The sequence below is a fragment of the Camelina sativa genome, chromosome 16 (assembly GCF_000633955.1).
Source record: "Camelina sativa cultivar DH55 chromosome 16, Cs, whole genome shotgun sequence".
Lineage (NCBI taxonomy): Eukaryota > Viridiplantae > Streptophyta > Magnoliopsida > Brassicales > Brassicaceae > Camelina > Camelina sativa.
This window is the reverse complement of record NC_025700.1, coordinates 780,583-804,423: the sequence shown is the minus strand read 5'-3', so window position 1 is coordinate 804,423 and position 23,841 is coordinate 780,583. Positions and strand designations below refer to the sequence as shown.

The following is a 23,841-nucleotide window of genomic DNA, read 5'->3' as shown; positions in this document are numbered from 1 at the left end:
ATCGGTGATATGAAGAGCAGAGAAAGCTGCAGCTGCAACCTCCGGTTTCTGATACTCTTCATCAAAGCGGTACCAATAATCTAGAGCATTATGTCCTCGTTTGCTACAGATTTGACAGACTGGTAACTCAGGTTTAGTGGAACCGTGAGAAGAGCTTGGAAACTGAGAAGAGACTGAAAACTGAGGAGATCCTGAGAACTGTTGGTGGAAGCCACGTCCTCTGGTTGAGAAACCGTTTCCACGTCCTCTTCCTCTGCTACCACGTCCTCTACCTGAGAAGTTGGATGACCGCATGGTGTGAAAGGCAAGGTGTGGAGTGACATCAGACGAGTTGGAGTAGCCTTGTAGTCGATCCTCATAACCAGTTAGTCGAGAGATCACATTTTCATAAGTTGGTTGAGGTCTTCGATCCATTGAGTCTTCGATGACAGTGATTATTGGCTCATAGTCACGACTTAGGCCTCTTAGAGCAGCAAAAATCTTCATCTTCTCACTAACAGGATCACCAATGGAAGCTAACTGATCACAAATGTCTTTAATGCTCTGAAGATAGTCAGACATGTTTTTGTCCAACTTTTCAGAGTTTTGCAGGCGACATTGCAGTTCGAACAGTCTGGAAGAAGAGGTGCGATTGAAGTGAGAAATTAGAGTATCCCAGATCTCTTGAGCAGTTGCAGCGCCAACGACTAGGCGAAGAACATTATCAGTCATTGAGCCAAGCAGCCATGCCTTAACGACTTGGTCAGACCTGGACCAACTCTCAAAGTCCGGATTGAGAACATCTTCAACCTTCCCTTCTTTGTTGCGGATAGGTATAGTCTTCTCCGGTGATTTGAGGGCGCCATTAACAAAGCCAAGTAGATCTTGAGTTTGGAGAAAAGATTCGAACTGGGATTTCCAGATAATATAGTTTTGCTCAGTGAGCTTTAGAGTAACGCAATTTGAGATGTGTAGTGAAGGAGTAGAGTAGAGGTCCATGTTTCTATCCATGGCTCTGATACCATGAAGAAGATAGAGAGAAATAGAAATAACTTTGTTTACTTATTTCTTCAACCTTAAGTTTCTCTTACAAAGACATAGTGGTTATATAGGGATACAATGTTAAACCCCTAAAGTCTAGATCCTTCCACACTTGTCCAGCTGGTGTGAGTTGTCTTCAATATCACATGATCCTAGAAGCTCAAACCTATTTTGTAATGTCACTGTGGGACCTCCTGCAGTTTCTGTTGATTCTCTGTTTCCTCTGTTTTTGTCTTCTGCAACATTTACCAAACCTCTGACTTGTTCTGTTCTGTCTTTGTCTTCTTTTGCAGGTAAACGTTGGCGTGAGTTGGGTACAGAAGCTGATGGGCTTGAGCTGGACCTGAGTTCTGTTGGGCCTGTATCACAAACCATGTTGTTGGAGGCTGTATCGTTTATAGAAACTCCGTTAGAGAAAAGCTCTCTGCCTTCCGCGTTCTCGGCAGCTATGTACGGCGGAGGTAGCTTTTCTTGTATCACTCATCCCTAAACTCTGTTTACAACATCGTCTTTATCCTTTTCGCATGAGTTCGTCTTGTCAAGGGCTTTACTTTTTTTCGTCGCGGGTTTTGATCGTATCTGTTGGACGACAGATGAAGGTTTAGAGCTATATTGTAGTTGACTTGGGTTCTTCTCTCAAACATGCAAAGCTGGTTACGTTACGCCGGAGAAACCGTTTTCACCTCCCGTAAGTCTTAATTGGTTCTCTCATATTCCTCAACGATCCTTTCAATTCAATTCTGTTTCCATTATTCGTTTGAGGTAAGTTCGTGCGTGTATTGAATGAGAAATAATGATGATGATATATGTATGCATTATTAGGATCTATCAGACTATCCGTATGGGTGTGTGAATTTGAATCTGTAGGGACTAATGAATGTCATGTCATCTTATTACACAGCTTAATTTGGTGTGTTTCTATTATTGTGGTATATGCTTTTAAGACTACGACCCTGTTCGTTACAGTGTCGCTTCAGCTACTCAAATATAACTTTGTTTTTAATGATTTTTGAAATGAGCGACACATGACGTAGAACAAATGGTGAGTAATTAATGATTTTTCAGTTGCCGTGTTAGTTAAAACGGTCGCCGGAAATTGCAGCGACTCGTTTTCCGGAGCTAGCGACAATAAATCTCATCTCCAGTAACTCTTTATTTCTGATCAATCATGATTTTGCCTTCGTTTGCGTCATTTTTTCCGGTTGCTGCAGCTATTTCAGCAACACTCGTCGGAACAGGGCCTACATGTTTGATGTATCCAAATATTTACTCGTATGATGAAATATTGGCAGGTCTACTAGGGAATTTGGATGCGCGGAAAGAAAGGATCAGGTTTTCTCATTCTCCCTACTAGATAGTTGATTCAGGTTAGTTGAACACGCATTTATATTATTATAATGATTCTATTTGAACTTAAATTCATTATTACAAATTTGATATTTTTACTTAAATATTGTTAAAAGATGGTCAAATTAGTAAAAGAAATTTAAGTGTTAAAATTGCAATACAATGGAGAATAACCGAACTTGGTGTCCTATCCATTGCATCGTCTTTGGTTCGTAAGTTTGGCATCACTAGTTCAATCTTTTTTCAAGTATTGTAATTTTAATATTTAAATTTTTAATACTAATTCAACCAAAAAAACTAAAATAGGAAATTCAACCACTGTATTTCTAGAAAACAAATTATCACAAACTTTACCCACTAATTAAATATGGTTATAAATGATTGGATTAATAAAAAAAATTTGAATGTTAAAATTGCAATACAATGGAGAATAACCGAGCTTGGTGTCCTATCCATTGCATAGCTTTTGGTTCGTAAGTTTGGCATCACTAGTTCAATCGTTTTTCAAGTAAATGTAATTTTTAACATTTAAATTTTTTAATATTAATTCAAAAATTAAAAATTCAACTACTATATAGTATAATATTTTAAAATATTTGTTTTTCTACAAAATTTATACACTAATTAAATTTGATTATTAAATTATAATACAATAGAGAATAGCTGAGCTATATTTACTATAATTAGTCAATATACAGAGAAGAAATGAAAGGTAAAAATGGAGAATGAAGTGGACGTATATTTTTTCCACCATAATAAATATTATGAAATATTCTCAATCTAACCTAATCCAAAAACTGAAACTGCTGATTGAGTCGATTGAGTTACACATATTTTCATCATCATATGATTTTTCTTAGGGTATCATAAAATTCAATAGATGGAAATCGTCTAAAAACAAATGTATGTATTGTTGTTAGCTGAATGTCGAGAATAGTTGCGAAGTTCCCATCCGTTAGGTAAAAAAAATAATCTCAGTGTAAATTGAAATTATCAACTGACAAAATCTGAAATGTGGCCCAACTTAAAAGCCCAAAAAGGTTGAAAAGCCCAAAAACATTCTATATCCATCTTTCAACACAACCTACAAAAACAGTTCACCGGTTTTCGTGTAATTGCGGAAGCTTTTTTTTTGTCAGAATGGAGGAGGAGAAACCTTCAGATAAAGCAGAGAGTTCAGAGATTCTGGGGGATTGGGATTCAGCTCTTCCGGCGAATTCCGAAGAAAGAATCGTGATGGTCTCTGTTCCCACTTCACCGGGATCTGTTGATGCGACATCGAATCAGCCGAAAGAGATCGAATCTAGGGTTTCGGAAAAGGAAGGAGCTTCGACATCAACTGCTGCCGGAAGGAGAGTGTTGCCGCCGTGGATGGATCCGTCGTACGAATGGGGTGGTGGGAAATGGAAAGAAGACGGAAGAAAGTTGAAGAAGAAGAAGAAGAAAGAGAAAGAGAGTGATGAGATTATACCTTTTAAGGAAATCATTGAAGCTCTGCTTCGAAACTCCGGTGACAATAAGGTTGAAGACAAGGAGGGGGTTAATCATCAAAATCGGAGCTGTGTTGTTGACATGTTGAAATCAATGGGCTTAAAGTTTCCTTAGTCAAAACTTTTGGGGCCTTTTTTTTTTTTTTTTTTTTTGTTTACTAATTTTTAATTTTATCGGCTTTTTTAGTTTTTTTATTTATTTTGCGGCAAGTAGGTTAACTTTTTTTCAATCTTCTAAAATCTAATTTCTTGAATTTTCCACTTATGACCTAAGTAAGTATGTAAAATATGCAAAGTGTTAAAATATGTACGTATTTTGTAACAATTTTCTGGAATTTCTTAAATTTTTTATCGGATAAAATCGAAATCACACAAAGCGTAAGAGCAGAGCTGATGATAGACATGAACGGTCTCAAAACATGGACGTTTCATTTTCCTACTTTGTTCTGTAATAAGTTATCGGGACTAAAATGGTATAATTATTATAATAACCAAGAGAATATCTTGTTGGGCTGGGCCTAAAAGGATGAAAAAGAAGGCCTAATTGTCGTAATCATGCGGCGTAAGTTAGTAAGAGATGCTTAGGATAACCAAATCCACATCTGCTACTAACTTAAAAAAACAAGGCTCGAGGCGGTTCTCTTATCTGCAAAAACTAGAGACTCCCCCAACAACAAAAGAATTCTTCTATCAAAATCAATGGCTGCTTCGTCGTCTACAATGCAGATGGTTCACACTTCTCGCTCTGTTTCCCAGGTTCCCTACTTAATCCTATACTTTTCGTAAAAGTCTATGCTTTTTATTTTATTTTTAACTCTACCAGCAATGGCGACTACTTTGGTTTAAAGTGGAGTGAGTTGTCTCCATCGGATATTCTCGCTGCTGTTCTTTTGGGGTTTTTGGTCTAAAATCTCTTTTGGTTGGTCTTTTTTTATAGATTGGGTTCGGTGTTAAATCGCAATTAGCTTCCGTAAACCGAACATCTCAATCAGTTTGCTTCGGAGCTCGTTCCTCTGGAATTGCATTTTCTTCGAGATTGCACTATGCATCAAGTTTCCCGCTTAAGCAATTTTCTGGAGTTTGTGCAACCACCACCAAGCACCAGAGAACCGCTTGTGTTAAATCCATGGCTGCTGTAAGATTTCCACACCCAAAAAAACCTGATTTTGTCATCATCAATGTCCTGTTTTCTTATGGATTTTTGTTGATTCTTGAACTTGGTTTTATAGGAGGAAGAAGAAGAAGTCATTGAACCTCAAGCTAAAGTGACAAACAAGGTTTACTTTGATGTTGAAATTGGAGGTGAGGTTGCTGGAAGAATTGTGATGGGTCTCTTTGGAGATGTTGTCCCTAAAACCGTTGAAAACTTCCGTGTCTTGTGTACTGGTAAAGGATCTTCTTTGTCTTTCCAACTGTGTGATGCTGGTCTCTTTGGAGATGTTTAAAGTTTGGAACTTTATATAGTAGATAAACAAAACCATTGTCTAAAAGGAATTTTTGATAATCTTCCAGGTGAGAAAAAATACGGGTACAAGGGTTCCTCTTTCCATCGTATTATTAAGGATTTCATGATTCAAGGTGGTGATTTCACTGAGGGAAATGTAAGTTTAGAAGGTTACATATAAGACTGTTTGTTATTTGATGTTTCTTTCTAAATCGTCTTGTTCGATATGGCCTGACAGGGTACTGGAGGTATTAGTATTTACGGTGCCAAGTTCGAAGATGAAAACTTCACCCGTGAGTATTATGATTTATTAACAAAAAGTAGTTCTGGTTTTGTCTTGTGTTTCTTAGAGGTGTTAATGCTTTTGATTATTCGCATTTGCAGTGAAGCATACTGGACCTGGAATCTTGAGCATGGCAAACGCTGGTCCTAATACTAATGGAAGCCAGTTTTTCATTTGCACTGTCAAGGTGACTCTTCACCTCATCTATAGTTATTCATCTTTCATATGTTTTGCCTTCACAATTTTTTTATTCAGATTTGTTCTTTGATTATCTTCTTGTTGCAGACTCCATGGTTGGATAACAAGCATGTTGTGTTTGGACAAGTCATTGAAGGTATGAAGCTTGTGAGGACTCTTGAGTCTCAGCCGACACGCGCCATGGATGTTCCCAAGAAAGGTTGTAGAATCTATGCTTGCGGAGAGCTCCCAATGGATGCTTGATTATAATCACTATTGATCAGTGTATTGTGATTGCGATCTTTGTTCTGTTTTTTGCTATTATGATGACTGTTGAGGAATTTTAAACCATCAAAAAGCCAAAGATTTTTTATATTCTGGTTCTTTTGTTTCTTTTATTTCGGATACATGAGTTAAAACGTACAAGTAAGGTTCTCTTAATCGATGTGGGATTCATATTATTAGACTAAGCATGGACCATGGCTGCAACTGCGGCTTGCTGAACAATTGGCTCCAGCTTCTCATCTTTGTTGTCTTCCCATAAATCAGGTATTGCTTCCTTTATGTTATGAATGCTGCTTAGTGCATAGTCTGCACCTGGAACTAGCACTGAGTTCCCCACAAACACGGTTTTTAGCCCCGTTGCTTTAGCACTAGCGATGTTACGAATACTGTCATCAAAGAACATCTGAAAACAAAAAAAGAAACAGACGTTTGAGTTTGGTAGCTGGAAACTGTGAAGGATACTTGTTGTGACTTATCTATTACCGTTTTGCGTGGATCAACAATGTCTGCAATGCGAATTGCGGCTTCAAAGGCTTCAACAGAAGGTTTACAGAGGATTTGAGTCTTTGAGTCAGAGGAAGGGTTTAATGTTTCGAAACAAATGATTCCTTCGAAGCAATCCTCTAGACCCAATCTGGTAAGTGCTCGTGTTGCATGAGCTTTGTCTGCGTTAGTAAAGATCTGATGGGAAAGATAAAAACAGAGAATGAGAAAAAGGAGTCAGTGGAGAATTATGAGGAACAAGAACAAGCTCGAAGAAACTTACGATTTTACGGTGAGGCATAGAGAGAAGAAGGTTACGGAGAACTGGATCAGGTTTAAGTTTCTCGTATGGAAGTCTTCCATGGACATATTCATGGAACTCATCGTTGTCAAACTCGTAACCAAGAACCTGCAAACACGCCTCTGTTGTAGTTATTTCGTCTGGTTCGGTTATAAAGAACAACTTGGTATGGTTTAGATGGAGAACTTTGAAATCGCTAACCTTGAGACCAGCCATGGTGGTTCCATATTCTTTGTAAAGATCCAAACACATCTTTGGAACTTCATTCTCTTCAATTCCGAGTTGGTTAAGCATGAACTCTGCAAAATAACAAAGAGAGAGCAAACAAAATAAGAACTTGAGTCGTTAATAGTTAAGCAACATTCGATCTTGAAACGTTAGTCTCTTTACCTTGGATGTTGTTTCGGCAAGCTAGGTTGATTCCGATGCTCAAAGGGTATAAAGTATCGTCCATATCTGCAACAACAACAACAAATTAAAGAACAAAACGTTTTTGATTAATTACTTTTCAGAAATTGCATAGAGAAAAACCAAAAAAAAAGACGTTGAAGGTGATGTGTATATATGTGTGTTACCAAAGAACAAGCACTCGTACTTGGCTGCAAATCCATCCATTTTTCTAATTTAGCAAAAAATGGAAGATGTTAACGAGAGATTACTTAATGAAAGGTGTGTGGGTGAGAGAGAGCTTATGATCAATGTGAAGGAGTTGGCTGTATTTATACACAACTCGAAAAAATATTAATGTATTACGTCTTTTATAACACATAAAATATTTGGTTATTATCTTAATCTGTTATGGTCTTTGCCAATTATCATAAATTTTTAGTTAAATATAAATGTATCTGATAGACAATAATGAAATGAGTTTCAACACTGGTCTATTATTATCTATATCGTTTGGAAAACATACGATAATTTATTTAAATGTTTTTGGTTTTGTCTCTATTTTTATTTCTGTTTACAATGGCTTGTGTATTATTATTAATATGAAATGATTTTCAGAAAGCATGATTGTTGAAGGTGACTTGGCGATGATGATAATGATCCACCATGTTGTTTATATGCTGATGAAAGGCAAATAATAAGATGATGTGTTTAGCATATACTATTATTTATTGTATACATTCGTATAATTTTCTTTGTCATTTCCCACTTTCCGTGACCTGCCATTTTCATTTTCTATAAATAATGCAAACACAAAGGGTAAAATTAAAGGTGAACAGTCGCATATTCTGAAATGTCAAGTGTAGACAGAACACAAAAAAAGGTCAAGTATCATGCAACAAAAAAATGTTTGATCATGAAAAACATAATTTTAATTTTCTTTTATAACAAAAACGTGAGTCTAAAAGTATTGTGATTATAAATCAAAAATAGTTGTATGTTAACCAAATTAAATAAAAAATGATTATCATCCACCATAAAAGTGAATCAAATCTGCATATAAATTAATACAAACGAACGAATGTTTAGCTGATTCAGAGAGCACTCTTTATTATAATAAAAGGTTTAAAAACCTAGAACCAAGAAGTTAGGTTAGCAACATATTTATTGACATGGATCATGTGTTCATTTTCTTACGTCGGGTTATAATTTCTTTTCAGATTCCGTAAAAAAAAAAAAAAAAAAATCATCAATTGTAAATCTAACGTAGTTCAGTGTAACACTGTGCTGAAGCCTGAAAGTTTATAGTATGCGCATTCCAGTATAAAAGTGTAATAATTTACATATTGATTTTCTTAATTAGAGTAAGATTGTTTTTGTGTGTTCTCTAATATTATACTCGCATATAAAAGTTCATAGATATGGGTTTCGTCCGTTGAAACATATATTGTAAATAATAACCAAAATTAGGGGGAAAATAAGTTACACTAGTTAACTTTTCATATAATATATAATTATAATTAGCAACCTTAAAACCTCCAATCTTGATGTCAAAACAAAAAAAGACAACAAAAACAAAACAAGAAAAAATTCTCCAATCAATTTTATTGGGTTTGAAAGGCCCATAGCGTGACCCAAAACATTTTGCGTCCCATATATTTAATTTGATGGGAAAACCCATTAACAAAAAATGTAAGAATGGCATGGGGACTACTTTAATGAGAGACTGCCACGTCAGACCGACAGAAGGGCACGAATAAAATCTAGCAAACGTAATTAATCTATTTTTACGTATTTAATTTAATTAATTGAGAATGTTTTTTTCCGAACAAAAATCTAGAGAACAACGCTAAAAGAGGAAGAACAAGATTTTTTAATCCACAAACATGCACTTGCCACCATTATTACAGTACATAACTATTTTAAGGATTTAAGCATTAATATATTATGTACATGCCAAATAATTGTACACAAAATTGCTAAGAAATTGTATAAATTAGCCACACATAACTACATTAGTCAAACAGTATCTTGCTTTTCCAAATAATAGCAACAACAAAATATATATATATATATATATATATATCCTCCATATGGTTCTATGCAGGGATTTAAAATGTCAATCTCCATTATCAAATCTAAAAATATTAAATACTCAAATCTGGAAGAAAAAAAATAAAATAAAAAAATAATGGTACATAGTACATACATTAGAGTTTCCTAAGTGAATGAATCTTCCTACTCCAAACAAATAAATACAGATTTAGACATTTAATTCTTCAGTATATTTCGTGACGGAATAAAACTATAAATTATTACAAATCGACGCACGAGAGAAAAAAAAAAGCTTCTTCGTCTGCTTTTTACCCTTTTTTCCATTTTCAAATTCAAATTATTTTTGTCTTCTATGTACTACTGATTAAAAGAGTAAACACATTACTATCGAAATCGATCTCTTAACCAAATTTTCGCGCTCGGTTCGTCCTTCGCTGTATCTCCCGGAGCTCCGGGACTTGGCTTGTTGCGCCGGCGGAGGGATATGAGGAGTCTACTGTTGATTTCGGTGGCCGTGTGCTGGCTATGTTCAGTCGCGGCGGTGGTTCGGAGCGGATCTAGCGATGGTTTCCAGAAACCTAGAGATACTGAGACTGTGATATCGTTGCTGGAGAATAAATTGATGGCGTCTTCGGTTCCTATGGTGCCTCTCACCTTGATTCAGGGAGCTGACTCCAAAGGAGCTGGTACAGTAGACACACTCTCTCTCTCTCTCTCTTTCCTTCTTCTTTAATTGGATTTGAGGATATGCTTGTTGTAGAGATGTTTATCACATTGACCTTCTTAATCCACAATTCGGTCTCGATTTTGGCTTTCTTAGTTGGGATTTGAAATTTAATGGAGTTTGATTTAAATTCTGATGATGATTAGTGGTTTGTTCAACTCTAATTTGGTGCAGTGTGCTTAGACGGGACGCTACCTGGTTACCATTTAGATCGTGGTTTTGGATCAGGTGCTAACAGTTGGCTTATCCAACTTGAGGTTTGTGCATTTTTTACTGCTTGATTTGTGAACAATGCAAGTTTCTGCTATTGAGGATTGACTTGGAAGTAATTAGAAGCTAGATTTCAGTTTTTTTTTTTTTTAACTCAATGAGTGGTTTAGGGTGGAGGATGGTGTAATAATCATAGGAGCTGTGTGTATCGCAAAACTACCCGGCGTGGTTCCTCTAAATTCATGGAAAAAGCTTTGGCCTTCACTGGAATTTTGAGCAATAAACCTGAAGAGAATCCTGGTTTGTCACCATGACTTTTTTATTGTGCAATGTGTGTTATTACTATGAAGCAACTGTATAATATGCACGTTATATTGTATTCATTCTGTTTGTGGCTTGCAGACTTCTTTAATTGGAACAGGATCAAGTTGCGATACTGCGATGGTGCCTCTTTCTCTGGTGATAGTCAGGATGAGGTTGGTCAAACTCAATAGTATATTTTTCTATGAAACCTAGGATTTTGATGAATTCTTCTTAGATCATGTCTTCTGATTTGTTACAATGGCTTTTATGTAGGGTTCACAACTTTTCTATCGAGGACAACGAATCTGGCAAGTGGCTATGCAAGAATTCTTGTCTTTAGGCATGCAGCAAGCAAATCAGGTCTTTGCATTTCATCGAGTCTTATTAGATTTTTGCATTTTGTGCTCAGGTTCATGTTCTGTTTATTGTCTTATCTAATCAGTTGCAAGTGAATATTCATCACAGGCTCTGCTTTCAGGATGTTCAGCTGGAGGATTAGCTTCCATCTTGCACTGTGATGAGTTCAGGGAACTATTACCTAGTTCCACGAAAGTAAAATGCTTAAGTGACGCTGGAATGTTTCTGGACGCGTAAATCTATTCAACTTGGCTTTTCTGTTAGGAATACTATTTGTTCTTTAGAAAAATATCCAAATTTGAAATGTTCTAATGGAAATTGCAGAGTGGATGTCTCTGGGGGCCACTCGCTTAGGAATATGTTCGAAGGTGTTGTTACGGTTCAGGTAATCTCAGATTCAAAATTTGATGAAATGGGCATGACTAAAGTTCATACAACTTACTTTATCTTAAGCTTACTGTAACTCTTATATCCATGTCTCTGTTAATTTATAGAATCTCCAAAAGGACTTGTCCAGTACTTGTACAAACCATTTGGATCCTACTTCGGTATATCTATTTTACTCTTATTAATATCACTATTTCATTAGCAAATTTTTCCAGTAGACAAGGGTTGAAAGAATCTTTTGACATTATCCTTTCCGCCCTTTCTCTCTTCCTCAGTGCTTCTTTCCTCAGAACTTGATTTCGGACATCAAAACTCCAATGTTTCTTCTCAACACAGCATATGACTCTTGGCAGGTAATAATCATGTCTTTCATCTTGCTCATTGCTTCATTCTTCCACAATGTTTGATTCTTGAGAAAACATATGTTCAAACTTTTTCTGTCAGATCCAAGAGAGCTTAGCTCCTCCAACTGCTGACCCAGGCGGCATCTGGAAGGCATGCAAATCAGATCACTTGCATTGTAATTCATCACAGATTCAATTCTTCCAAGGTAAATTTTGAAATTCACGCTTGTTGGTTATCACTCTCTACTCTATCCTGAGTCTGCTCAATGTTGATGGTTCCCACGTCTTTTTTCTTTGCTTACACCAACTAGAATTCAGAACTCAGATGGTGCTTGCTGTAAACTCATTCTCCACATCTGACCAGAACGGTCTTTTCATAAACTCTTGCTTCGCGCATTGTCAGACTGAAAGACAGGACACCTGGTTTGCTCAAGATTCTCCCCAACTAAACGGAAAGGTAAACATTGCTCCTCCAAAACCATTCATGCGTTTTCTATCTCAATGTAGCAACTAGCAGTCACCTAATCACAAGTTTGTTAAAACTCTACTCATAATTGTCTTTCTATCAGAGAGTCGCGGAATCTGTAGGTGACTGGTACTTCGACCGAGCAAAAGATGTCAAAGCCATTGACTGTCCTTATCCGTGCGACACAACATGTCACAATCTGATTTTCGAGTGAGTAAATCGTTGAAACCCATATCTTTGATTCTTTCAAACTTATTGCTTGGAAATATCCTTCCATATTTATCCTAACTTCGAAATCTATAACATTTTGTGTATCTCAAATGAGAATCATTTTGTTTATCGATTCAGATCATAATTTATATTTTTGTGACCTCGTTGTTCTATTGTAATAAGCTTTCTTTTGATGTTTATCAATTTTTTCTTCATATATATTCTTTGTGCAGTTTTAATCCGTCAGCTCTAGAGATCTCAGCTTCTTCAAGGTTTTGTTTTCCTCTCTTTAGAGCCTCTCTGGTCCTTCTAGTGTTGACAAAACTCATCCCCAGATTCTTAGTTTAGTAGGTATAGTGAAACACTCATTTTTTTCATACCTCATTATCTATAAACCATTGTCGAATCTAGTTAGTGACAAAATCCATGTCATAACATAGAATAGAATATCAAAAAGAGAAAAGAAAAAGAACATATTCCTTTATTCATTGGACTCTTAACACAAATCGTCCGAATCTCAAAAACCGATCATGAACTCTTCTTCTTTTGAGATGTCCCTTTTTGTTGTATTTTGAAATTCCAATTGTTAATCACTTTACTTTTCACCTTTTTTGCACCACACTGAAGCGCACGCGAGGTAACATAATGCAGATTCTATCTTGTGCTAAAGTGTTAGATTTACTTAAAATACACAAACTCGATAATATTTCGCAAAGTTATTAATTTACCTGCTCAATGGATGTCACTAGTGACTGGAGAAACTTTTCCATCGTCCATGAAACACAACTATTGTTATCGTATTTACAAACCCACAAAACGAACTCGTGAAATCTCTCAAAACTCACTAAGCAAAAGAAAAAAAAAAAAAAAACATGAAAAGCCCTAATAATCTATTACTTGGATAAAAGTGATCAATACTAAAACAGAGAAGATATATAATTAAGAAGCTTGATGACGTGAAGCAGAAGCTAAAGCCACAGCTTGTGCCCACACCTTCAATCTCGCCTTAACCTCCTTTGGATCATCACCTAATTCAATAACAAACAAACACCTAGTAAATAATTATCTCGGAGACGACAAAATTCAAAACATACATAAAACAAAAAGTATCTATATTTGACTAGTAGTGTTATTTATTTACCGGGACTGGAGATGCGCCAAGTGGCGATGGGTGAGTTGCCGCCACTACTTGTCTGAGTATCGAAATTAGACCCGGTTGACACTGAGATCCGACCCGGAACCGGAACTTCTAGTTCGAACCCGAGATCTCTGCAAGCTTTCACTTCTTCTAACCCCATCCTCAGCGACTTCTCTCCTCCTTTAGCTCTCGTTAACACCGTCAACCCTTCTCCCCCACCGCCGTCACACTCTCCGTTAACTCCTCTTATTTTCTTTTCCCTACTTACCCTCCTTTGCCTCCGCGAATTACACTTACTGCTGTTACTCTCATTCGCATCTAACTTGCCGGAGACTATAAGTTTCCTTCTCCGACGAGATGGAGTCACCGGAAGAGAGTAAAACCCACGCGACTCTTTGTCGGAATCAGACTCTCGAACGTTCTCTTTTCCTTCTCCATCATCGGAAACTTCTCCGTCAGCCTCTGCTCCGTCGACGAAACTCTCCACCGACGTGAAAACACACGAATCTTGCTGATTATTCGTGGCTGCTGCTGCTTCGTCTTCGTCGACGTAAACAGAGTTCGTGCATATAGACAGTCTCGACAAAGAAGAAACTGTCACTAAGCTCTCTTCTAACGCCATGAGAGAGAATTGAACAAGAAGTAGAACAAAAATTTAAGAGACTGACGTTTGGAGTGTCCACACTATATTAGTATCGTTTATAATGGTGAAACTGAGTCAACTCGTGCTTTAACTCTTTACGATCACTTTCATTTATACCCCAAGTATCGGGATTTATGGTAATTACGCTTTTACCCCTCTTTTTGTTTGAAAACTGCAATGGTTTATTTATACTTTAATCCTTTTTTTGGTGGGGTAAATTATCTAAACTCACTTTGTTTGATTCGATCATTACTCAAAATCAAATACTCATCAACATACATATTTGAAAAACGTTGGTCGAATTATACTATTTTTTCTAATTGAAACGTTACTTTATAAACGCGGAGCTTGAACGACTCTCTCTTTTCTTTATTACAGAAAACAAAATCCACCGGAAAGAAGATTTTTATTCTATAACATTAAATGTTTAAACAAGGTAATCACGTAGTTAGTGACCTTTTTTGTCTTCTCTCTTGTCCTTAATACGAGATTGATTATTCCCTACAGTTTCCAAGTTCATCGTCGCGTCGCTCTGAAGAAATAAATAAGTGACACGTGTACCCGGCCCCTTCTTACTTGTAAATGCATAATGCCATAATCCAATATCGGAAGCTTTAACTAATCGACCGTTAATAACATCACTAAGCAACCATATCGTTATCCGTTAACGCGGTATCGGCATAAGATAAAAAAAATTCACGAAACTACCTTTCTTTTAGTTAATAATTTGATATTAATGACACCTATAATTTCGCTTCAACGAGCATATCAAGCTGGTTTGCTAGACTAAATTTGTTGCCAATGTTTAACATTATTGATTCGGGATATCCAAAACCAAGTTCGTCGCAATCGAATCGAATCAAAGCAAATCAATTTTGTTAATATTTGTTTAGCGGCTACACGCACTAATTAAGCTAACCTATAATTGATATAGACCACAAAGCTGGACTGAAAACGGATATAGATATCAACATCAAATCAATAACTAACATGCAAAAATCACGTGACATGTTATAATTATCCCAGACCAAGATCAGTTAAGCCATTACAACGTCTATATTTTTTTGTGTGTAGATAAACATGTATATGTGTATGGAATTTGGATTGCCTCAGCCCTCAGGTGTGTGCTGTGTGGTGTGCATAGATAAAACATACTATCATTGTCGTAATTAGTATAACGCATTTACTCTTGGCATGGACGGTCCTTCTTGTCTCGTTTGTGTCTTTCACACTTTTCTTTTCTAGTTTCACACTTCTTCGTGTGGATCCGATCTCACTTTTATAAATTGTTTTTGAGCATTTTCATAATCACCTAAAGAAAAGACAAATTAGTATTACTTGACTTTCATATTTTCAATTGTTTTCTAGAAAAGAATAATGAAAAAGATATGAGCGTGTGTCAAGTGTGTATTTTGTATTAGGTCATCTAATGGCCGGCCCATTGTACGTTTTACTAAGGTTTTTTAAAATATGATTTGGTCGCTTTCTAGTTAATTGAATAATTCTGAGTTTGGAAAAGATAAATTAAAGAAGAGGAGCTTAAGATTTTTAAGTTATATGATGGTGGATTTGTTGTTGAAACAAGCGGAGCTACCATAGCCGTCGGTATTTTGACCAGTCTCGTTAAGAAAGTCAAAGCCTAGTCTCTAACTTATGGGCCGGGCCTAATTCTTAAGATGCATAAACCCATTAATTACCCTGTTTAAAACGTCACACAGTGCTAAAGCGAATATCTAAAACAGCAGAGCATGTGGATTCGAGAACTCCTTTTTTTTGGACTTGGCTTTTCTCTCCGACGACGATCTTCGTATAAAAAAAACTTACTGCAGCGGGAAATCGACTTTCAAATTCGAAGGATTCGGTCGATGATCCTGTAGATTCTCTAGTTTAGAAGTTTCTCATCCCGCATCGCTGTTAATTTTGACCTAAAATTTTTCATCTGAGCGAAAGAAATGGATTCGGATGCTGTGAAGGAGTTCATACGAAGGGAAGTTCCGGATTGGGACGATGAGGTGGTGTCGACGGCCAGATTCAAGGCGTTTAGCGGGCAGAGATACGATTGGGAACCTAAATTTCAGTTTTGGCGCGATTTGATCCTCAAGGTTTCGCGTCAGTTCGGGGTGTTCATCATTGATCCTGTTCAGGTATGGTCCATCGCTTTTTGATTCTAGATGAAATTAGTGTCGTAATTAGTAGAGATAAGTGATCGTTTTTTGTTTCCAAAGGTGAAGAACGCGTGGTTTGAACGAGGAGGTATGACGCCTTTATGCGTTGATCATGTACTGGTGAGTTTTCTGTATTTAGTGGCGAAAGAGTTTTTTTTTTTGTCTTCTTCTTGAGATTGATTACAACAAGTTGCTCGTTTTCAGTTATTGATGCATAGTGAAGGTGATGTGGTGCGGATAAGTGATCTTGATGACCCCGGTAGTGGCCGTATATCTCGTTTATTTAGGACAGTAAGGAACTTAGTGGCTCAACCGTCAGTGAAGCCGGGAGAGATTCTGGAAGATAAACTTGTTATTGTTCCACTCTTGAAGGTGCCTCTGTGTTCCTTGTCACTTTTAACCATCTTTTTTTTTTCTTGTTTTGAAGTTTAAAAGGTGCGTCTGGTTGGAATAATGATATGTAGGTGTGGTAAGGGTCTGGCGATTTAATTAGATACATGATTTATTATGTGTGAATATGTCTTGTAATGATTGATATTGAAAAGACTAGCTATCTTGTAATGTGTGAGCTGACTATATAAGTCTTCAAGCTATCTTTTATAGGTGGTTAGTATCCTTTGTATAGCTCGTTTGCTAATAGGTGAAGAATTTTCAGTTTATTGTACATGCCTGTGGCTCATATAAGCAAGTCTTTGTAATGTCTAGGAGAAGGCGGCTGATGTGGTGAATATATTATCTGAGGGACACTGGACTTCTACTTGTGTTGTCACTCTGAAGAAGTTCCGGAGTTTGTGCAACGGTTCGAATGAGGCATCAGCTGTTTTGAGTCACTTGTCAGGGTGTGGAAAGGCGCATAAAATCTCTATCAATCGGGGAGAACTGATTGAGGTTGGTTATTTATGTATCTATGATAATGAGATTTGTTAGTTAATTAGTATAGAATCTATGAAGTTAAAATGAGTACGGTTCCTTGAGATATATCTAGTCAATAAGGCATGTTAATATCTTGCTTGAATTTTGATGTCCAAGAAGTTTCTCGTTTAACTACACATTCCAGTGAAGATATAAAAGAAAGAGACCAATTTGACAAGTTTTGGAAATTAGACTTTGTTCAGGTCAAGGCTTATGCTCAGTGTCCGAAACCAATATACTTATGCTTTGCAGGGTGTTAAAGTGTCCATATCAAAAGCAGCACTTCCCAGCATCTCAAAATTAGACTGTGACATTCTGCACTTGCTAAGGACTACAGAAAAGCTTCAAGATCAACTTGAAGTGATGGACCAGCGTTGTGAAACGTAACACCTTCTGATTCTTGATCTGTTTCGAAATGGTTTAAATTTCTCGTACATTGATCATACCTATGGAAAAAATATTTTAGCTTTACTTTTTCATATATGGTTAAATAGATTGTATTTAAGTGTATTTGAATCGTTTCCCCTTTTTTAGGTCAAAGAAATCAGCGCTGTTATCTCTAAAGTCTGGACACAAGAAAGTTGCTCTAAGGCATGCAAGGCAACTGAAGCTGGCGACTGAGAGCAGAGAAAAATGCACTTCACTTCTGAACAGAGTAGAGGAAGTGTTGGATGCGATAACAGATTCCGAGTCGACGAAAATGGTAAACCCTTAGGAGAACTTGTCATATTTGGGTCTATGTCTATGTAATAGTATCAATCATGGAGTTAGAACTATCTCTGTGTGTTTGGCAGGTCTCAGAAGCAATCAAAACTGGAGCTAAGGTTATGAAGGACATCAAAATCAGTGAAGATGAAGTTCATGACTATTTGGAAGAACTTGAGGAAACTATTGAATCACAGAAGCAAGTAGAAAAAGCTCTTGGTGAGTGGTGTTTTGTCATTTAAACATACATACACGATTACTCCATCCACTTTTATGTTTAACTAGATTCATTGTTAATGTGGCAGAGTCAGCTCCATATCCAGATATTGATGAAGAAAGTATCGAAGAAGAATTATTGGAATTAGAGATGGAGCTTGAAAGCGAAAATTCCCAAGTCGGACCAGGGACCTCAAATACTGCAGATTCACTGACTGAGATGTTATCAGAGCTTAAACTTGGGAATACGAAACAAACTGAACATACAGCTCAAACTTTGGAAAAGCAAGCTACTGAGCCAGTTCGGATGAAAGATACCGGAAAAAAGATTCTTGAAGCAGCATAGCTGAACAATATACAGTATCTTCATTCTGGTGCGATCTCTTCTCTTCCTGTTGTACTATGAGAGGAAAAGTCACTCAGTGTCATGTAAATAGATTAGAACCGGGTAAAGTTCGTTCTAGAGTACTTGTAAGCTATGTCTTTTGTTGGGATCCTAGAAACAAAAGCTTCACTCCTTTGTGTAAAACTCAAGAGCTTGTTTCATAAAAAGAGCGGAAGCTCATATTTTATTAATATTACTCGCGAGTCACGATTATTAGTCTTATAGCTCCTATCATATATGTTACATGATTTACAAAAGCTGGCACTACAAAAAAGAGAAACTTGAGGAGATCCTTTCATGGTAGTTGTTCTGATGTTGTAGTGTCTTGTGGATCTGTACGATTCATCTTGAGATGGCTCTAGTGTTCTCGAGAAGAAGAAGGCCATGAATCAGCAGGTAACTATCACCACTCTGTTTACTTCATCTGCTCACGGGTTTACAGATTTTTTATCAGAGAGAATTCCTCCATCTGTTAACGGTCCTTGATTTCTTGTGTAGGGTGTTGCACCATCTGAATTTGACAAAAATGTGGGGTTTGAAATTTGGTTAGGGAAAGTAGCACACGATGGCGGGACAGATTGTGGGGAGCATTGTTCCGTTGTAGTGAAAGGAGGAGCAGAGTTTTGCATTGGCATTAGTCCAGGATGGTTGAGAAACGTTAGCGTATTAGCTGAATTATTAATCCCAGGCAAGCCTGCTCCTAAAACAGGCGCAGGCCGAAACTGTGATGCACCCATTTGCATTCCCATACCCATTGCTACACTCATCTGCGAGTAATGCGACCCTAATGGCAACATCATTGATGGTGTAACAAATCTGTTACCCATCGTCATCATCTGCAACCCCTAGATTTATACAGGTTAAAACAACATTCTTTAGATTGAATTTGTTATTTGATTTATTATTATTATTATTATACCTGAACTTGAAGTTGAAGATTCGTCATATAATTGATTGCTTCATCCAACATCGATTCGTTGTCGTCCTATGAACAACATTGAATATATAGGGTAATGTAAGTAATGGTGGAATAACCAGAAAGCTTTTGATCTCTTTCGAAATAAATAAAAAATTTTGGTTCTTATGACAAACCTTGTGATAGTTAGGTAGTAGATCCTGCAAAGTACGCAATTTCTTGTTGATATCGTTTCTTTGCTTCTGTTTTTCCACAATAGTATTATATACCGATGTATCAGATTCAGTATGCACTATTTTGCTTTGTAGCTTAATGAGATTACTTACTCTTTCAGGTGAATCATAAGCTTCTGCATTTCGTTTTCTTTTGACCAATGCTTTTCTTGTTCTTGCAGGAACTCGTCGTGGCCTCGCATCATCTGTCTCGTCATCTAGACTCTGCGTTGAGACAAAAAAACTGTCTTCAGACAGACAAGAACCTAACAGATAAACCAAACCAACAAAATCTGTGAATCAATCCACATACACTGCTTAGATACGTGGATGCTTCACTGTCTTCAGTGAAACCTGCGGAGGAGGAAGCGTCAAATTCCGATCCAACCGTCCTTTCAGCAACCACAGATTGCTCATCAGGAGGTAGAAACTTGATCTTCTTTCGGTTATCATAATCAACCATCACCCTCTTTGATGAAGAAGATTTCAAAGTCTCAATTAAAGTTGAATCATCAACATGTTTATTGGTTTCCAACATGGTCGTTTCAGGAAGAGCAGCAACAACATGATTTTGTGGAACAACCTGTGCGTCTCCGATGGCACCAACAACATCATCATGGATGATGATACTCTTCATGAAATCCTCGTTATACTCGGCCTCATACAAATCCATGATTGTTTTCGTACGTTGATTGTGGATAGAAGAAACGTTGGATCTTTGGCCCTTGGCAAGAATCTGGCCATTCTCAAACACAAGCTCCATATACTGTTGATCGTTCAACCTGCAAAACAATAATCACTAGGTAAGAAGATCATCTACATAAATATATATACATGTGTGTGTGAGAATCAAAATAGAAGAACTTAATTTGGTATGAAGGCTGATGATGGGGAAGTCATATTTGTTGTTGTCTTGTTGAATGATAAGGCTTTTTGTTTTTTACTTCAATGGAAAGGAAGTAAGTGAAAGCTAATCTTTTCTTTTGTTGTTGTTGTTGATCAACTTCACACTTCTTCTTTCTTATATTTTGCTTTTGTTTCCTTTTCCCTTTTATTTTCTTTCTGTTATTATTATTATCTTTTTTAATTTATTTTTCTCAGGTGCAATTAATTTCTGAGTACAGTAGTACCACTGTTCATATATATAGTTTTTTCTACTATATATATATTTCGCATTAGAAAAAAGGGTTATTTCTCAATGCAAGGGAAGGGACTATAGACTATAGACTATAGAGTAAACAAAAAAATGAGATTAAATATATATATTATGTACATGAGTCAGAAATATCAGATCGCGCCACAACATAGACAAAATATCTTTTGTAAACATCAATGAAACAAGATATCTTTTGCCCAAAAAAAAAAATATCAATCACGTGGGCTTTTTGCTCAAAAAAAAAAAAAAAAAAGACAAGATATCTTTCGTAAACATCAATGAAACAACAAACCACAGTTTCACAAATCGATAAAAAAAATGATAATTTTCAACAAACAAAATTATACAGAACGACAAAAGAAGAAAAAGAAAAACAGTAGTTATCTGGGTATCTTGGTCTCCCCCTAAACCCAACAAGGATATCCTCTGCAACCTTACAGCTTTTCCTGGAGAAAATTACCAGTAAACTTCACTCGTGGACAGTTAAATCTCTTTCGTTTGCTGGGAAAATCAGATTAATCTCATCTGTCGTTTATGGGATGGTAAATTTTTGGAGCAGTGTCTTTGTGTTGCCTAAACACTTTTACGCTAAGGTGGACTCTCTGTGCTCGGCCTTTCTCTGGAAAAATAAAGTGGGATCAGCTTCAGGTGCCAGGGTGGCATGGAAGGACATATGCAAACCCAAAGAAGAGGGTGGTCTTGGCATCCGCTTGCTTCAGGATTTTGAAGTTGTATTTAGGCTGAAGCAGATTTGGAATTTTTTCTCCAATTCAGGTTCCCTTTGGGTAGCTTGGCTAAAGGAGAATGTTTTCCTCAGAAAGGGTTACTGGCAAACATCCGAAGCAAGTCGGTTTTCCAAGGTAGTCAACAGCATGCTACAGTTAAAGTCCACAGTGGCTGAGTATCTTAAATGCAAAGTGGGTGATGGTGCCACAGCGTCCTTCTGGCATGACTGTTGGACAGACTTTGGTCAGCTTAGCACTCATCTAGGCGAATCCGGGCCACAACAACTCCGCCTTAGGAGAGATGCTAAGGTAATCGATGCTGTAAGACAAGGGAACTGGGCTCTACCTGCCGCTCGTTCTGATAATTCACAGGCTTTAATGGTGGCTCTTACATAAATGTCTCCACCTGATCCGTCTAAAGGTAGTGACTCCTTCCTGTGGCGCAACGCTGCAGGGAACTTCCGACCTTGTTTTTCATCAAAGGAAACCTGGGAGCAGATAAGGAATCATGGTATAAATGTTCCTTGGGCCAAGGTAGTATGGTTTAGGGAACATGTGCCACGATTCTCCTTCATCACCTGGCTAGTCTTGCTAGCTCGACTTCCTACTCGCGACAGGTTAATTAGATGGGGCATGTCTATCCCAGCCGCTTGTGTCCTCTGCTCTCATGGTGTGGAAAGCCATGATCATCTCTTCTTCGAGTGCTCTTACTCGAAAAGCATCTGGGAATTTTTTGCTTCCAAATTTATTCCTCATCCTCCGTCAACCTCGCTTGCAGCTACCACCTGGATTCTTAACATAACTCAGCCGCATTCCCGCAATATTACCACCGTTCTCAAGCTCCTCCTGCAAACGGTGATCTATCTCATCTGGCAAGAGCGAAACGCAAGAATCTTCTCCACCGTCTCACCGTCGACCGCACCATGAGAAACCGCCTCCTCTCCTTTCCGGAGTCCACCTTGCAACGTCTTTCCCTCCTCCAATTTTATTTTAGTCGGTTAAGCTATCCCCTGTAATTATATATAATTTTTTCTCTGTTTTATGTTCCTATGATAATGGGCTAGATTGTATTTAGGTTGTATCTTTTCAAATGAAATCTTCACCTTAAACCAAAAAAAGAAAAACAGTAGTTGGGAAGAGAGAGAGAGAGAGAGAGAACGGGCCAAAAAGCCCACGTGATTGTGGGAAGAACAATTCACAGTACAAGGACAAAGAGGAATGGGCCGGGGCCCACCAAAAAATATGAGAGGGACCCATGAGGGGGTGTTTTGGCAGCATTATTCTCTTCAGAAAGGGAAAAGTGGGACAAGTCATAAAAGTGGTAAAAAAAGAAAAAGGAGAGCGTGAAGTTCACGTGAAAGTCACGTGGTTCTTTTGTACCTTTTTTTTTCCCTTGTCCCCTTCTGCATTTGTATTTAGACATTTGTCCTCTCCAATACAGTGACTCACTCCCATGCAGTTTTTTTTTTGTGCTCCCTCTTTCTGTCATCTACTCTTTTTTGTACCTATTACATAATCTTTGGTGTTCTCAGACTCGGCGGAGGTTCGAACTTCAAAGTACATCGCAAACACTTAACCAACGTAGTAACCGGTCGTCAACACAAACCAAGCCGACACAAAACTAGTTTGACCGTTAAAGAGTTATTCCCAAAAAAAAAACGAGAGTTTATCGTACTTCAATATTATTATAATAGTATTTCAGTAGACTTGTATTAAACTGCAAAGTTATATTAACGAGTAAATAACAAAAGTCATCTAACAAGCACATGCACAAATTGTTTGGGCCTATATAGAGGCGTATAAAGGCTTTTAACCTTGTCAATGTGAAAACAACAAAAAGAAAACTAAATACGCATCGACAGGGGAGAATCAAATGTCATTTGGAAAGAAAATGAGGCCAATAAAGAGTCCAAATTTAAAGGCAAACATAATGTCACACACCCACACGTATCATTATCATGTTTTAAGATTTTGGGGAATTTCTTTTACAAAAAAAAAACAAAACCAAATCAATCACGGGGTTAGCGCGTAATCTAAAAAACCCCAAATAATTGAAATAAAATATAGTATCAATACTTCTATCAAAAGGCACGCACGTAAAACCTCAATAGTAGTAACACGCACGCACACACCCCGTATCTTGCTTTTACCTAGTTTCCATGCATTTTCATATACCATTAATGTATTAATTAGAGCTTAAACAAACTACTAGTATAATACTTAATTACATGAAAATAACATCACTAAAGTGGGTGTATTCAACTTGACATTTTAAGTGATTTATGTGAAATTTACAATTTTTATGTTATTCAATTATAGATTTTAAAAAATCCATTAAAATCCAATGTTATTGAACTGATGATTTAAAAATCTACTTCAAAATCCTATGTTATTC

The 23,841-nt window shown here is 37.1% G+C and overlaps 7 protein-coding genes across 7 annotated transcripts; 4 read left to right on the top strand and 3 right to left on the bottom strand.

Annotated features, from left to right (window-relative positions):
• LOC104749115 lies at window positions 3,376-4,207 on the top strand. The gene has a single exon (XM_010470691.2). The coding sequence runs from the start codon at window positions 3,508-3,510 to the stop codon at window positions 3,970-3,972; it is 465 nt and encodes a 154-aa protein (XP_010468993.1). The 5' UTR covers window positions 3,376-3,507; the 3' UTR covers window positions 3,973-4,207.
• LOC104749113 (peptidyl-prolyl cis-trans isomerase CYP20-3, chloroplastic-like) lies at window positions 4,483-6,145 on the top strand. Its single transcript, XM_010470689.2, has 7 exons — window positions 4,483-4,613; window positions 4,795-4,992; window positions 5,087-5,243; window positions 5,370-5,458; window positions 5,540-5,594; window positions 5,686-5,771; window positions 5,870-6,145. Exons 1-7 carry the CDS (start codon window positions 4,557-4,559, stop codon window positions 6,023-6,025), a joined length of 798 nt encoding a protein of 265 aa, XP_010468991.1. The 5' UTR covers window positions 4,483-4,556; the 3' UTR covers window positions 6,026-6,145.
• On the bottom strand, window positions 6,118-7,538 carry LOC104749114 (uncharacterized protein C24B11.05-like). The gene is made up of 6 exons (XM_010470690.2): window positions 7,406-7,538; window positions 7,221-7,286; window positions 7,032-7,129; window positions 6,813-6,938; window positions 6,530-6,727; window positions 6,118-6,449 (listed from the first exon to the last, which is right to left on the bottom strand). The coding sequence occupies exons 1-6, from the start codon at window positions 7,443-7,445 to the stop codon at window positions 6,228-6,230; spliced, it is 750 nt and encodes a 249-aa protein (XP_010468992.1). The 5' UTR covers window positions 7,446-7,538; the 3' UTR covers window positions 6,118-6,227.
• On the top strand, window positions 9,555-13,144 carry LOC104749111 (pectin acetylesterase 6). Its single transcript, XM_010470687.2, has 13 exons — window positions 9,555-9,958; window positions 10,171-10,253; window positions 10,377-10,506; window positions 10,609-10,682; window positions 10,783-10,869; window positions 10,975-11,099; window positions 11,191-11,251; window positions 11,361-11,414; window positions 11,529-11,606; window positions 11,698-11,803; window positions 11,909-12,054; window positions 12,167-12,273; window positions 12,507-13,144. The coding sequence occupies exons 1-13, from the start codon at window positions 9,757-9,759 to the stop codon at window positions 12,619-12,621; spliced, it is 1,368 nt and encodes a 455-aa protein (XP_010468989.1). The 5' UTR covers window positions 9,555-9,756; the 3' UTR covers window positions 12,622-13,144.
• LOC104749112 lies at window positions 13,027-14,123 on the bottom strand. The gene is made up of 2 exons (XM_010470688.1): window positions 13,415-14,123; window positions 13,027-13,301 (listed from the first exon to the last, which is right to left on the bottom strand). Exons 1-2 carry the CDS (start codon window positions 14,031-14,033, stop codon window positions 13,213-13,215), a joined length of 708 nt encoding a protein of 235 aa, XP_010468990.1. The 5' UTR covers window positions 14,034-14,123; the 3' UTR covers window positions 13,027-13,212.
• On the top strand, window positions 15,811-18,630 carry LOC104749109 (charged multivesicular body protein 7-like). The gene is made up of 8 exons (XM_010470686.2): window positions 15,811-16,198; window positions 16,280-16,339; window positions 16,424-16,591; window positions 16,925-17,107; window positions 17,384-17,514; window positions 17,666-17,834; window positions 17,926-18,055; window positions 18,142-18,630. Exons 1-8 carry the CDS (start codon window positions 16,007-16,009, stop codon window positions 18,396-18,398), a joined length of 1,290 nt encoding a protein of 429 aa, XP_010468988.1. The 5' UTR covers window positions 15,811-16,006; the 3' UTR covers window positions 18,399-18,630.
• On the bottom strand, window positions 18,743-20,557 carry LOC104749110 (transcription factor PIF6-like). Its single transcript, XM_019237536.1, is given in 7 exon segments — window positions 18,743-18,938; window positions 18,941-19,273; window positions 19,357-19,422; window positions 19,530-19,595; window positions 19,680-19,790; window positions 19,879-20,352; window positions 20,355-20,557. Coding segments are annotated over 7 exon segments (1,128 nt in total). The 5' UTR covers window positions 20,382-20,557; the 3' UTR covers window positions 18,743-18,887.

Bases quoted from the DNA above. Each gene is read 5' to 3' on its own strand.
- LOC104749114 (XM_010470690.2), bottom strand. From the start codon at position 7,445: ATGGATGGATTTGCAGCCAAGTACGAGTGCTTGTTCTTTG. The intron at 7,287-7,405 runs GTAACACACATA...TTGTTGTTGCAG, and splicing joins GTACGAGTGCTTGTTCTTTG to ATATGGACGATACTTTATAC. The intron at 7,130-7,220 runs GTAAAGAGACTA...GTTATTTTGCAG, and splicing joins TTGCCGAAACAACATCCAAG to AGTTCATGCTTAACCAACTC.
- LOC104749109 (XM_010470686.2), top strand. From the start codon at position 16,007: ATGGATTCGGATGCTGTGAAGGAGTTCATACGAAGGGAAGTTCCGGAT. The intron at 17,835-17,925 runs GTAAACCCTTAG...TGTGTTTGGCAG, and splicing joins ATTCCGAGTCGACGAAAATG to GTCTCAGAAGCAATCAAAAC. The intron at 18,056-18,141 runs GTGAGTGGTGTT...TTAATGTGGCAG, and splicing joins GCAAGTAGAAAAAGCTCTTG to AGTCAGCTCCATATCCAGAT.
- LOC104749115 (XM_010470691.2), top strand. From the start codon at position 3,508: ATGGAGGAGGAGAAACCTTCAGATAAAGCAGAGAGTTCAGAGATTCTG.
- LOC104749111 (XM_010470687.2), top strand. From the start codon at position 9,757: ATGAGGAGTCTACTGTTGATTTCGGTGGCCGTGTGCTGGCTATGTTCA. The intron at 10,683-10,782 runs GTTGGTCAAACT...GCTTTTATGTAG, and splicing joins CTGGTGATAGTCAGGATGAG to GGTTCACAACTTTTCTATCG. The intron at 11,607-11,697 runs GTAATAATCATG...TTTTTCTGTCAG, and splicing joins CAGCATATGACTCTTGGCAG to ATCCAAGAGAGCTTAGCTCC.
- LOC104749112 (XM_010470688.1), bottom strand. From the start codon at position 14,033: ATGGCGTTAGAAGAGAGCTTAGTGACAGTTTCTTCTTTGTCGAGACTG. The intron at 13,302-13,414 runs GTAAATAAATAA...TTATTGAATTAG, and splicing joins TTGGCGCATCTCCAGTCCCG to GTGATGATCCAAAGGAGGTT.
- LOC104749113 (XM_010470689.2), top strand. From the start codon at position 4,557: ATGGCTGCTTCGTCGTCTACAATGCAGATGGTTCACACTTCTCGCTCT. The intron at 4,614-4,794 runs GTTCCCTACTTA...CTTTTTTTATAG, and splicing joins CTTCTCGCTCTGTTTCCCAG to ATTGGGTTCGGTGTTAAATC. The intron at 4,993-5,086 runs GTAAGATTTCCA...TTGGTTTTATAG, and splicing joins GTGTTAAATCCATGGCTGCT to GAGGAAGAAGAAGAAGTCAT.